At 38.8% G+C, this 14,610-nt stretch overlaps 1 protein-coding gene across 4 annotated transcripts in view; it reads left to right on the top strand.

Annotated features, from left to right (window-relative positions):
* Positions 1-14,610, top strand: part of NFKB1 (nuclear factor kappa B subunit 1) — a 122,285-nt gene that overhangs the window by 64,268 nt on the left and 43,407 nt on the right. For all 4 annotated transcript variants that reach the window (XM_060012054.2, XM_060012052.1, XM_060012053.1 and 1 more), the window contains 3 exons: positions 924-1,072; positions 11,869-12,032; positions 13,836-13,994. In XM_060012054.2, coding sequence (XP_059868037.1) covers positions 924-1,072; positions 11,869-12,032; positions 13,836-13,994 — 472 coding nt within the window. The remainder of the gene's footprint in view (positions 1-923; positions 1,073-11,868; positions 12,033-13,835; positions 13,995-14,610) is intronic.

Consider the following 14,610-nt stretch of genomic DNA (forward strand, 5'->3'; position numbering starts at 1 on the left):
TCCAACAGTTTGGCTGAATTTATCACAGCTTTCTGACTTATAATATTCAGGAAGTTTAAAAATAAAGCCATTGGTCTTTTCTGTGAGTATGGTTTTAGTGTTGGGGCTTTCTCAAGGAAGGAATCTGTGGTCTCCTATAGAGGGCTGGAGAACCAACTAGAGGAGAAAGGGTGTCCAAGCTCTCTTTACTTAAAATGTCATTATCTCCTTGCAGTTTTCTTTTTATTGCTATTGTCATCATTTTAAAGGTATAACAATAAAAACTATAAGTTACTTTAAATGGAAAAATCTTCTAAAACAAGAGCTAAACAGGTGTCAGATCTAAGGGTTTGCACTTAGGTAGTACACTTATTTGAATTAAAGAAACAGATCACTGCAGGCCAATTCCATGGGCTTGGGCGTCCATGGCCAAGCTTCATAGCCAGGTCCCTGGGCAAGACTCTCTCTCCTGCCTAATCTCATGGCAGAGAGTTAGGACGGACTCTTTCTGGTCACCTCTTTCCTTCTCTTGGTTTCCATCAATCAATCAACCCCAATACCCTTCTCTCTGATCTTTTACCCAGCTTTTATGACCAAAAATGCAATGAAGGTGCAGCTGAAACTGTGTTCTTGGTTAGTAGCAAGGGGATACAGCATCCTCCAAGATGTGCTCTTCCTTCCAATGTTAACAATACGTGCTGTATTTTAAATGGTCTGCTTCCTGCAGAATATGTTTCACACCCAAAACAACCGCCATTAGCATTTTAATTTATTTCCATCTCATCATTTGTTCACATATTTTTCAAAACCGAGCTGTGGTCGTATATGTACAGATATGCTTAATTTTATATCACACTTTTTATACTTAACTGGCGTGTCTTAAGCATTTTCCCATGTTGTAATATAGTCAGATGTGCTAACTTTGAAATGTGCTTCTTATATAGATCTGCAACTATGTGGGACCTGCAAAGGTTATTGTTCAGTTGGTCACAAATGGAAAAAACATCCACCTGCATGCACACAGCCTGGTGGGAAAACACTGTGAGGATGGCATCTGCACTGTAACTGCTGGACCCAAGGACATGGTGGTCGGGTAAGTGAGGGTGTATGATGTGGTGGAAGGGAGGTGCACATCAAACATGGCAGCCAGGGAACAGGCCCTTTTTATTAAGGGTCTTTCCAAGACCCTCAGAGAGCCCCAGAAGATGAAAATTTGAGCTCTCACTTGGACTCCGAGGACTCCAAAGAGTAAGGTGCCCACTTGTCTGGATTTCCCTGATACAACCCACTTTGTACCTGTTGTCCTGGCCTAATTATTTATAGCACTCCCTTTCACTCTCAAAAGTGGCCCAGTTTGGATGATAAATTATGCAGTCACTTGACCTATGAGACATGTGTGCCACTTTAGCAATGTTTTCCTTCTGGAAATAAGGATAAGGACAAATTAGAAGAAAACTGGCTATAGCAGAAATCAACACTTTATGGATGATATCATACCTTTGGTGATTCCCTTAATGAACTATTGATTCTCGATTTACAGTGTGAACATGTTGAGCATGAAGTGGATAGGTAAATATTATTTCAGTTCTGTGTTGCTTAGAAAGTGTGCACAGAAATGATAAGGGCTTAATTTCCCAAACATACAAACAGCTCATTCAACTCAACATCAAAATAACAAACAACCGGATTAAAAAATGGGCAGAGGACCTGAATAGACACTTCTCCAAAGAGGACTTGCAGGTGGCCAACAGGCATATGAAAAGATTCTTGATCTCGCTGAGTGTCAGGGATGCAGATCAATACCACAGTGAGATGCCACCTCACACCTGTCAGAATGGCTGTCATCAAAGAGAACACAAAGAACAAATGTTGGTGAGGGTGTGGAGAAAAGGGAACTCTCAAACACTGTTTGTGGGGATGTAAATTGGTGCAGCCACTGTGGAAAACAGTATGGAGGTTTCTCAAAAAACTAAAACTAGAACTACCATATGACACAGCAATTCCACTCTTGGGTATGTATCCAAAAAACCCAAAACACTAATTCAAAAAGGTACATGCACCCCAGTGTTCATAGCAGCATTATTTATAATTGCCAAAATATGGAAGCACCCTAAGTGTCTATCAACAGATGAATGAATAAAGAAGATGTGGTATATGTATATATATATGATGAAGATGTGTGTATATACATATACACAATAGAATACTACTCAGCCATAAAAAAAGGATGAAATTTTGCAGCAACATGGATGGACCTGGAAGGTATTATGCTAAGTGAAGTAAGTCAGACAAAGACAAATACTGTATGATATCACTCATGTATGGAATCTAAAAAATAAACTAGTAAGTAATACAAAAAGGAAACAGATCCACAGATAATAGAGAACAAATGAGTGGGGAGAGGGGGAAGGGGGGAGGGGCAATATAGGAGTAGGGGATTAAGACGTACAAACTACTAGGTATAAAATAAGCTACAAGGATATATTGTACAAATGGGGAATACAGCCAATATTTTATAATAACTAAAGAGTATAACCTTTAAAATTTTTGAATCACTATATTGTACACCTGTAACATATAATATTGTACAGCAACCATACTTCAATTTTTTTTTAAAGTGTGTACAACCAAGGATTATAAATTTGTCTTGGCATTCATTAGACTTGAAATGTAAATACAAAGAGACATATTCATTTAAGGGTTGGTCAGAGAGAGAAAACAAGCCATTTTTAATGAATGAAGTATTATAGAAATAAATTCAATTCAAAAGAAATTTTTAATTAAATTTGTCTAATTTTCAGGAATATCTTTCAGGGCTTCCTAATACTGGTTTAAATAGTTTACAGTAAAATCCCAGTTAATCTAGACTGTTCACTCAAAAGAAAGGAATTGTTTAAATCAACTATAATTAAGCTGATGGTAACATTTCAGGCTTTGAATTCTGATCAGGTTTCAAGTTGGCTGTTATTGGGGAGGTTGAACTTTCATGTTCCTTGGTATTTCTTTGTTTGACTGTTAAAATTTTCAAGTGTGAAAAACCTAGAGAGCTTTCTTTTAAGTCACTAAAATCTGATTCTTTTGATGTCAGAGAAAAAAAAAAACTCTAGATTGGAGGAAGAAGCCTAAATTGATTTGAAAAATTCAACTATGCTTTAAATGACCTTGTTTCAACATCCTCTTGAAAGGCTGGCCTGTTTCCTCTTGTGTGTCACAGTTGGTCATCGTTTGTTTTGGAATACCCTTACAGTTCCTGACTGACCTATGAGAGCTTTGAAATGCAGGGTAATTGTCAAAGAGTTTCGGCCTAATTGATCACGTAGTGTCTCTGCAGATTTACTCGAGTAGGCTACTGTCAGTACGAAGTGTATATTCTCTTTGGTCCTGTTTAATGTGTGTGATAATCATATCCTTCAGAGGAAATTATACATGAAGTTTCCCTACTAACAATATTTGTTATTATAAACATTCCAGTATGGTATCTGTAATTTGGTGTTTCTGTGGTTTGCCTTAGTAGTCTTTGAGGATTTGGGGAGGAACTAATGGTTATTTAATTTGGGACCTACAGCAGGAGTAAAAGTAAATTCCTTGTCTCCAAGGAAAGTGAGGAAATCTGTTACTCTCTTTTAGTGCTGGCATGAGGAGTTCGGTAGTTGGAATTCATTCATTCATTCATTCGTTCAACAGTTTGAGCATCTAAACTTGTACATGTGATCATCAAGATGTCTGGTCATAGCTCTGTGGGGTTTTCTAATACTGTGCAGTTTCACCAAGAAATGTAAGCAAGAGGATGCCACCTAAGAGTTACAGTAGACTCAGTAGCCTCTCCCATTCAGAGTGCTCTGTGAAACCTTGGTACTCCTTTTATAATTCGATTTTTAACTGAGAAACTTTTGCGTACAGTGTTTCCCCAAATGCAGTATTTCCTTCACGATTTCATTTGTCTCTCTTATTTTTTTTTAAGTTTCTAATGCCAGAACCTGTTGCATGTTAGTAGAAAGAGTCTCATGCTGGGGGTCTGGAAACCAGAATTCTGTTTCCAGTTCTGTCACTCACAACAGTAGGACTGGGGGCAATTTGCATGACTTCTTGGGGACTTTAATTTCTTCCCTTATAAAATCTGAATATTAGGCTACAGAATCTACCTCCAGGCCCTTTACATCCAAATTCTACACTGAACTAACATTAGCTAATACTATGAAATAACATGAGCCAACTTGCCTCATGTGTATTTACAGGATATCAACGATTATTCTTATTTAGTTCTAACTTGTAGGTAAGAATAGCATATAGAGAAATTTAGGAAGATAGCCAGAGTTATTCCTTAGACTTGTCAATACTAGAAACAGAACCATGATAAGCAGTTTTCAATACAGTTTAGGTTAAGAGTATAAATTCATAAGCTGGGCATCAATCCAACACATCAAAAAAGATAAATGGAGGGACTTCCCTGGTGGTCCAGTGGTTAAGACTCTGCGCTCCCAATGCAGGGGCCACGCATTCGATCCCTGGTTGGGGAGCTAAGATGGTGCATGCCGGACTTGGTGTGGCCAAAAAGAAAAAAAAAAAGGTATATGGAAAATGACATTGAGAAGATAAATAACTTCTAAATGATCAAAACCAAAAGAATGACCTTTCTTTGTAGTGTTTCTCTTCACTTTACTCTCAGCATGAGTTCTCAGTAAAATTTAATTTATATTTTCGAAGATATTTTCTTATCTATATTAAACTATTCATGTTTTAGATAACTAAGTCATGATTGTAAGTTTGATTGGTTTAATTTGAGGGGCTTGTCCTTTTAACTTCTTTTAGTTAGCTTTAATTTTGACTTTTTATTTCCTACTCACTTATTTAGTTAGTCCTTCGTGCCTGTCCTCATAAAAATAATCTTTGGTGTTTTATTTTCTATCCTGAATATCAGCAGTTTGTTTCAACAGCATTTTAGTTCTCTGAAATTTGCATTCAATGGAAACTGTTACTTGACTTTGCTTTAAGCCACCTTCCTCACCAATAATCACCACACCCTCTGCTTGCTTCCTGGCAGCCCTGATTTAGAGAGATGTGAAGTTTTTCTTTTTTTTAAACTAGTATTTCCCGCATATACCAATGGTAAGCACTCGAAGTAGATATAGAAATATAAAAATGCAAAACAGAAGCAAGTCTTCCCTCAATGAACTAATGCAGATCATATTAAACTGCTATTTTTGTAGATGCAAGAACAGTTAGCTACTGGCAGTTTCATATGGTTCAACCTTAATGCACAGAAAAGGAGCTGTTTGGAGAAAATGGACAAGGTCTGGACTGAGATTGGAAGTATCCAACTTCCAAACCTAGGGTGTGTATTGTGAGTCAAGGGCTGCTTTTAAATCTCAGGCTAGCCGTGAAGTCAATATTTGAGTCTGGAGGTGAAGAAAGGCCAGATGGAGGAGGCACTTTAGAATCCCAGCCCAAGGACCTGGGGATTTGAACCTAGCCAAAGGGCAGAGGCAGTTCCCAGACGATCGTAATGATGGCAGCATCTGGCACAGTGTAGAGGTTTTCAAACCTGGCTGCTAATTAAAGTCACCTGTGGTCACTTTGTAAAAATACTGATGCCAGGCCCTACTTCCAGAGATCCTGATCTCATTGCCCTGTCTCATCGTGTAGAGCAGTGGTTCACAGACTTCAGGGGCCATCAGAATCACCTGGAGGGCTGGTTAAAACATGGATGGCTGAGCGCCACCCTCAGCGTTTCTGATTCAGTAGGGTTGGGATAAGGCCCACGAATTTGCATTTTGATAAATTCTTGGGTGATACTGATGCTGCTCGTCTGGAGAGTATACTTTGAAAACCACTGATGTGTAAGAATATGGCATTTTGAGTAAGAAACAGGACTGTAGTCCCAGTCCCGTTACTAACCCATTATTAACTGTGATAACCTGTCTTTCTAAAAATTTTTGAAATTAATTTAAATACTGTAACAGTCAGCCTTTAAAGTATACAGTTCTATGAGTTTTGATAAATACTCATATAATCACCACAATTAAGGCGTAGAATAGTTTTATTCCCTCCCCCATCCCCCATCCTGAAAATCCCTGTGTGACCCTTTGGAGTCAGGTTCCCCCCCAACTCTAGGCACTGGCAACCTCTGATCTGTTCTACCCCCATAGTTTTGCCTTTTCCAGAATGATATGCAGATGCAGTCCTACAATATGTAGCCTTTTTGGGTCTGACTTGTTTCACTTAGCATAATGTATTTCAGATTCCTCCAGATTGCTGAGTCTGTCAGTAGTTTATTCCTTTTCGTTAATAAGTACTGTTGCATTGTTGCATTGTGTTGATATATCACAGTTTATCCACCTGTTGAAGGACATCTGGTTTGTTTCCAGTTTTTCAGAACAAAGCCACCTTTTGTGTGAACATAAGTTTTCATTTTTCTTGGCTTGGGTAAATACTGAGGAGTGGAATTGTAGGGATGTGTGCTAAGAGTATGTTTATCTTGATAAGAAACTGCCAAATCGTTGGACTTCCCTGGTGGTCCGGTGGTTAAGACTACTCCAGGCTTCCACTGCAGTGGGAACGGATTCGATCCCTGGTCAGGGAAGTTCCACGTGCCGCATGGTGTGGCCAAAAAAAAAAAAAAAGAAGAAGAAAAAGAAACTGCCAAGTTGTTTTCCAAAGTGGCTGCACCATTTTGCATTCTCACATGTTAACATTTATGATCCTTGTTTTTTTCTGTTTTTTATCCTAATAATGTCTGCTCTCATTTTTCTTTTGCACTTTATTATAGAAATTTCCAAACATATACAAAAGTAGAAAGAATAGCATAGTGAGCCTTCGTTGTATCCGTCACCCACCTTCAACAATTAATTATTATGTGGCCAGTCTTGATTTAAATGTACTCCTGCCTAGGTAACTTTGTTACTGATACCTGATTTAGTTCCATTGTGGTAAGAGAATATTTGGTATCATTTGATTCCTTTTAAATATATTGAGGCTTGTTTTATGGAGGGAATATGGTCTGTCTTTTTTTTAAGTCAGTCCTTTTTTTAAAAAAATTATTTATTTATTTATTTTTGACTGTGTTGGGTCTTCGTTTCAGTGCGAGGGCTTTTTCTAGTTGCGGCAACCGGGGGACACTCTTCATCGCGGTGCACGGGCCTCTCACTATCACGGCCTCTCTTTTTGCAGAGCACAGGCTCCAGACGCACAGGCTCAGTAGTTGTGGCTCACGGGCCTAGTTGCTCCGCGGCATGTGGGATCTTCCCAGACCAGGGCTCGAACCCGTGTCCCCTGCACTGGCAGGCAGATTCTCAACCACTGTGCCACCAGGGAAGCCCTGGTCTGTCTTGGTAAATGTTCCTGGTGCACTTCAAAAAGAATGTTTAGTCTGATCAGATTGAACGCATGTTCTGTAAATGTCAGTTGGGTAAGGTTGTTTGTTCAAAGCTTTTCTCTCCTTACTAATTTTCTCTCTACTTGTTCTATTAATTATTGAGAGAAGATTATTGAAATCTGACAGTATTCATAAATACATCTATTTCTCTTTTCAGTTCTATAAGATTTTGCTTCTTGTATTGTGAAGCTCTTTTATTAGATGCATAAAAATTTAGGATTCTTATGTCCTCTTAATTGATCCCTTTATCATTATGAAATGACCTTCTTTTTTATTCCTGGTAATATTCTTTGCTCTGGACTTTGCTCTTTACCTTGACTGAAACTAATATAGTTACTTCAGCTTTCTTTTGAATAATGTTAGCTTGGAACATTTTTTTCCCCATCCTCTTAGTTTTAACCTTTTTGTGTGTTTATATTCAAAGTAAATATGCACTGCATATAGTTGGGTCTTACTTTGTATTCCGTCTCACATACTCTGTCTTTTAGTGGGGTGTTTAGGTGACTTTTATTTAATATGATTACTGATATGGCTGTGTTTAAATCTACCCTCTTGCTGTTTGTTTTCTGCTTGTCATATCTATTCTTCATTCCCCCTTCCCCTGCCTTCTTTTAGATTAATTGATTATTTGTCATTTCATTTATCTCCTTTTAGATTTATACCTCTTTGTATTTTTTAGCCATTGTTTTAGGTTTATACTATACATCTGTAACTTATCATAGTCTACCTTCAAGTAGCATTATACCTCTCTATGTATAGCATGTTAACAGTATATTTTCATTTCCCCTCTCTTGACCTTTGTGCTATTATGTCATATATTTTACATCTGCATATGTTGTAAATCCCACCGTATATTGTTTTTTATTTTTGCTTTAAATCATCAGTTATCTTTTAAAGAAACTTTTAAATAAGGGAAAGAAAGTATTTTATACTTACCCATGTGTTGACTTCCTTTAATTTTTCTTATACCACTGGTGTGCTGCTGATAAATTCTTTCAGTTGTACATCTTAAAGTCTTTATTTTGTTTTTGTTTTTCAAAGATATTTTTGAGGAGTATAGAAATACAGGTTGACACAGTTTTTCTTTCATGTCCTTAAAATATGCTGCTTCACTGTCTTCTGGCTTGCCTTGTTTCCAAAAAGAAGTCTCCTGTCATTCTTACCTTTATTCCTCTGTACATAGTGTATCAGTTTTTTTCTCTGTCAGCTTTTCAGATTTTCTCTTCATCGCTAGTTTTCAGCAGTTTGATTATGATAAGCTTTAGTGTTGTATTCTTCATGTTTCTTGTGCTTTGTGGTTCACTGAGATTCTTGGATCTCTGGGTTTATAGTTTTTATTAAATTTTAAAACTTTTCGGCCATTATTTTTTAAAATATTTTTTCCATCCACTCCTCTCTTTTCTCTTCTGAAACATCAACCTCATGTATATTTGGCCATTTGAAATTATGCCACAGCTCATTAATGATCTCTTCTTTTTAAAATTTTTTTCATCTTTTCAGTTTCATTTCAGATAGTTTTTTTTACTGTGTCCTCAAGTTCACTAATTTTTGTCTGTACTGTCTAATATGTTCTTAATCCCATCTGGTGTGTTTTTCTTCTCAGACGTTGTAGTTTTCACCTCTATGGGTTTTGAGGGGGGGGTCTTTTTTATATCTTCCATGCCTCTCCTTCGCATACTAATGCTTTCTTCTCGACTATATGGAGTATATCTCTCATAGCTTTTCCATGTACTTACCTACAAATTCTGTTTTCTGTCTCATTTCATTTCTGGATCTGTTTCTATTGAATGATTTTTTTCCTCGTTATATTTTCCTGTTTCTTTGTATGCCTGGTAATTTTTGATTGGATGGTAGACATTTTGAATTTTGGATTGTGGGTAGTTGGATTTTTTATTTTCTATGCATCTAAATATTTTTGAGCATTGGGATGAAGTTAAGTTTGGGAATAGCTTGATCCTTTCTAGACTTACTATTAAGCCTTTTTAGGGAGACCAGAGCAGCCTTCAGTCTAGGGTTAACTTGATGCCATTACAAAGGCAATACCTTTCTGACTGTACACCCTAACACTTCGTGTATCACAAGCTTTCTTGAACTATTCTAGCCCTGTGTGTGCTCCAGGGGCTGTTCTGCCTGTGCTTCTGATTGTTCTTTTCCCAGCCTTGGGTCATTTCCTCACACACATGCTCTGAGTGTCTCTCGGTATGTGGTTCTTTCTTCTCAGGTATCGGCCTGTGAATTCTACCCTTGTTGACCTCCTTTGTCTCCTAAACTCAAGGAGGTCAGCAGGCCCTGTTTGGGCTCCCCCTTCCTTACTGTAGCCTGGAAGCTCGCTCTAGATATTAAGGCAGCATAATTTTAGAATTCACCTTATTTGTTTTCCTTTTCTTAAGGCTCACTGTCCTATGCCACCTATTGTTCAGTGTCTGAAAACTATTTTTTCATATGTTTTTTGTTGTTTAAAATGCGAGGTTCAATCGGTCTGTGTTGCTCTATCATTACCTAAGGTAGAAGACTGACTTCTGTATTGTTTCATTTATTTCCACAGTAAATCCATTATTCACATAATGAAAAATACAGATGATGACTTTTCACAGAGATTAAATTAGATAATATACATGAAAAGCACTTTCTAGGTGGTAAAGTGCTGCACACGTGTTTATCATTGCTGTTACCTAGAAGATCAGCCTCGTTTTCCTGTAGTTATGGGTGGTGTCTGTATAGGAGTAAAGCCTAAAAGGCCAAAATACGGAGGTGTTGTTTCTGAAAATCCCCCTGTGTCTCCATGCATACCAATGTGTCATACTGCGTGTTTTTCTGTGCTGGATTAATTCATGCATTTATTTATCCAGTAGACATTTATTAAGCACCCAGGTCTCTAGTCACTGGATATCTCTGCTCTCAAGGGGCTTATATTCTGTATTTTCTTTTCGGTGTCTGCCTCCGCTGTCCTACTTTTTTTCATCACTGTCTGTACACCTGTATCATTTCATCTCTGGGCCTCTGTATGAGTGCTCATCTCATTCAGCCTTCACCTCCTATGTTTTCTTTCCCTAGTTTATCTAGTTTTCCAACATTATCTTCTTCTTTATTTCATTTGATCCAATTATCATAATATTTCTATCTTTCCTCTAATATTCCCGCTAATATTTTTTTTTCTTTCTGAGTAAAAGCCAGAGGAAAAGAAGAGTCCTTACAAAAGCTTACAAGGCTTTAAAAGAACGGTGCCCCACTTATCTCTTTGAACTCCTTACTTACTTCTGACCCCTTGTTCATCTCACTCCAGCCACACTGGCCTGTTTGCCATTGTTGTCTTGCAGACACCAGGCATGATCCTACCTCAGGGTCTTTGTACTTGCTGTTCCTTCCACCTCAAATGTTCTTTTTCCATATATCCATGTCTCACCCCCCACTTCCTTCAAGTCTTTGTTCAGTTGACATCTTTTCAGTGAGGCCCTGTCTGGCCTCTTCCTATTTTTAAGTGCCGTGCCTTCTACTACTGCCTTTCCTCTTCCCCATTCCTACTTTATTTTTCTTGGTAACACTTTTTACCTTTTAAATTATAAAATTTACTTGTTTGTTTCCTCTCTGTTGTTGCACTAGCATATAAACTCCATGAAGGTAGGGATTCCTTTACTGTTGACAGAAGCACCCAGGACGCTGCCTGGTACTAAGGAGCAAAATAAATATTTGTTGACCGAATGAGTCTCCTTGGTGAAGTGCTGTTTTGTTTGTTTGTTGTATTACATTTATTGAATACACTTCTTTGTTTCATGTACTTTATTTTAAAACATGAATGGCTGGAGCAGTTTATATATTTAAAGATCCCTTTAATTGCTTTAATTAGCATATTAACATATTTTGTTTTATGGATATGTAGGCTTCACAATATAAAAAGTTATCCATCCTTGATTGAAGGTATACCTCAAGACTGAGTACATGTAGAGTTGGACATTCTAGTGGTCATAAATAATTCCAACCTTAGAGACAGCCCAGGAGGAGATGGGACTCCTGGTAGACATTAAATCCCGTCTAGAAACCCAGGGATGAGCCAAAAGAAAAAAAATCTTCTAAATATAGTATTTTGCATATTCTTTTTTAAAAAGTTAGAAAAGTTAGTATATTTGGAATTAAAATTTCTTTTCATACAACTCTCCTAGAAAAATACTTTAAAATGAGTCTAGGTAAAACTTTCTTATTAAGATGTGTATACCCCACTCCCTTATTCATAATTTGCAAGTCTAGTACGCTTTGAAAACGAAAAGATTTTTCTAATTTTACCACAGACTGATTTGGTGGCAAAACCCAGCCTGACATGATGTGCAGCTGGTTATAGTCTTTATTATTCCATTTGGTGAGTCTGCTTTGTATGTTTCACTGCAGAAATAGTAATGTGTTTGAGGGCCGGTGATTGAGGGCCTGTGCATTTTTTCTCAATCCATAGCTAAGGTAAAACAGGACTCTCTAGTCATTGACTGACTAATTCTGGTTTGTCGTTGCTGTTACTGTTTTTTCTCCAGCTTTGCAAACCTGGGTATACTTCACGTGACAAAAAAAAAAGTATTTGAAACACTGGAAGCACGAATGACAGATGCATGTATAAGGGGCTATAACCCCGGACTTCTGGTGCATCCTGATCTTGCCTATTTACAAGCAGAAGGGGGAGGAGACCGGCAGCTCACAGGTGAGTATCACTTGCTCCTTTGAGAGCTCTGGCTCTCCTTGTCCTGTGTGTAGACCATGTGCTCATCTTATGCCCCAGGTTTCTCCTTCTCCTGGTCCGTACCCCAAGCTGCTCTCACCCTTTCCCTGCTCAGAAACCTTTGATGGCATCCTGCTACTTCTAGAATAAAATCTGTACCCCCATAGCCTGGCATACAAAGCCGGGCCTCAGCCCCCTTTCCAGCTTTATCGGAGGTCCCACCTGTACCCACCTCTCCCCATCACCGCCCCCTGAACACTGATGCATACTCATACCTTTGTATGTGTCTTCCTCTACCTAAAACACCCCCCCCCCTTCCCTTTTCAACCTGTCAGGACCAATTCAGAATTCAAGACATGGTTCAAAGAACACCTGCTCTGTTATACCTCCCCCAGCTCACCTTATTATAAGGAATCTTTCTTTCTTTGGGCTCTTCAGGCTCATTGTAAGCTATCCTCTTTATCATAAAAATGCTATGATTGTATGTTTTCCTGCCTTCACTTATATTTTTTTCTTTCAACCCTAATCCTTGTTCCACCACATATGCCATTTCTGCTTTTATGTGTTGTCCTTTCGTCTGGCCATCCTGTCACCAGCTCATACTCAGGCAGTCCAGAGACAATCATTTTCCCATTAGCCATATTCTGTCTTCTGCTATTCATCCTCAAAACCTTCACATCATCTTTGAGTCCTCCTTTTCACCTCTGCTGCATCTCCAGTTCGTGGTCCAGCTGTTCTGTGCTCTCTGGGGTTCCCCTCCTCACTCCATTTTTTGATGCTCTGTCTCTGTCCCTCCCCACTTCTAATCTAGTTTATACCCTGTGGCCAGATGGATCTTACTGAAGCCTACAGGTCACCACTACTCAGTGTCTCCCTGTTGCGTCCGAATCCAAATTCCATACCCTGGCATTTTAGGCCTCCCAAGAGCTAGCCCCAATCTGCATTTTCGACTTTGTTTCCCACTACATCCCTTCTTGTCAAACTGAACTACACCATAGAAGCACAATTTCTCACTTTCTCTCTTTGGCACATTCTTTCCATTCCTGCTCTTTCCTCTTCCTGGGATGCCTTTTTTCATTCTCCTCCTAAGTTCAAGTTCTACCATCCTTTCAAGATTTAGAGCAATGCCTCTTCTGCTTCAAAGCCTCTGGATTCTCCCCTCCTTTGAAGTTTCATATCACTTCAACTGTAGCTCTTTTATAGTACTTATCACTTGAATTATCGCCTCTTATGATATTGTAAGTTAAGTACGATTATGTCCATCAGTATGAAAGCTCCATCAGGAGGGAAGGCGCCCAGTGCAGTGGAGTCATTTGGCTCCTTAGAAACACTTGCTGAGCTGTACTTGCTTAGTGCCAGGTACTGTGCCGGGCACTGTGGGATGAATACAGTCCCTGTGCCCAGAGAGCTTTTGGAATACTTAATTTTCACATTCCTCCAGACGAGTGAGGCATGGTCAGGCTACTGCATTCCATTCCATCACATCCTTTGTGTCTTGGGACAGGGCAGGGGAAGATAGGAGAGAGGCAGTTTGACACACGCAGGACAGTTTTTACTGTGATCCAGAGAAAATGCAGGCCCTTTTTTGATGCCTTTACGTTTGGATGACATAAATAGATAATTCTTAAAATTGTATTAGCAATATGAAGAATTTCAAAAGAAAAAAAAATAGACTTTTATTTTAAGTTGATGTTCTTTATTTGAGCTTTATAAAAGCATCCTATCTAAAACGTTCACGCTTTACTCTTTCCCTGGGCATGAATGCCCCATGTTGTCTGGTCCTAGATCGGGAAAAGGAGATCATCCGCCAGGCAGCTCTTCAGCAGACAAAGGAGATGGACCTCAGCGTGGTGCGGCTTATGTTTACAGCCTTCCTTCCAGACAGCACCGGCAGCTTCACGAGGCGCCTGGAACCCGTGGTATCGGACGCCATCTATGATAGCAGTGAGTACCTGACTTCTGACAGGAGGCAGCTGGCTGTAAAGTCAAGAACAGACTTCCAGCCCGGCCCCGGCAGTTACTGACTAGCTCTGATTCCTGGGGCAAGTAACTTAATCACTTGGAGCCTCATATTTCTCATCTTACAAAATGAGAATACTGAAATTCAGCTTAAAACTTGATGTTGAGATTAAAAGTGAAATACTGTGAGGTGCTCGATAAATCTTCCTCAGATCACCGTTGTAGTCTTCTACGTGCAATGCCAAATCTCTTATTATTTATGAATTCCTTACTACGAGGATATATTGTTGGTGCTCTTAGATGAGAAGAGTATCTCAGTTGGGGCTCTGAAGAGAAGTTAGTAAAAGACACCTCTTATCCATTTTCATTCTTGCATGTTATAGCTTTATCAAGTTGGGAACATCAGGTTAACTAAGTGAGCAGTACAGATATTTCGTAGCTTCAAAATTCTATTTCAGTCTGTAGTTCCTGGAGTTTTTGAAAGAGTTTTACAGTGGTCTTCAGCATTTACCATGCAAATTTCTAATTTGGTATGCATGGGATTTATTAAACAGATATTTCCAAAAAGTCTACAAGGGCAGTATTTAGGCTCCTTGAAAGG

Source organism: Delphinus delphis, chromosome 5, assembly GCF_949987515.2.
Source record: "Delphinus delphis chromosome 5, mDelDel1.2, whole genome shotgun sequence".
NCBI classification, from domain to species: Eukaryota; Metazoa; Chordata; class Mammalia; order Artiodactyla; family Delphinidae; genus Delphinus; species Delphinus delphis.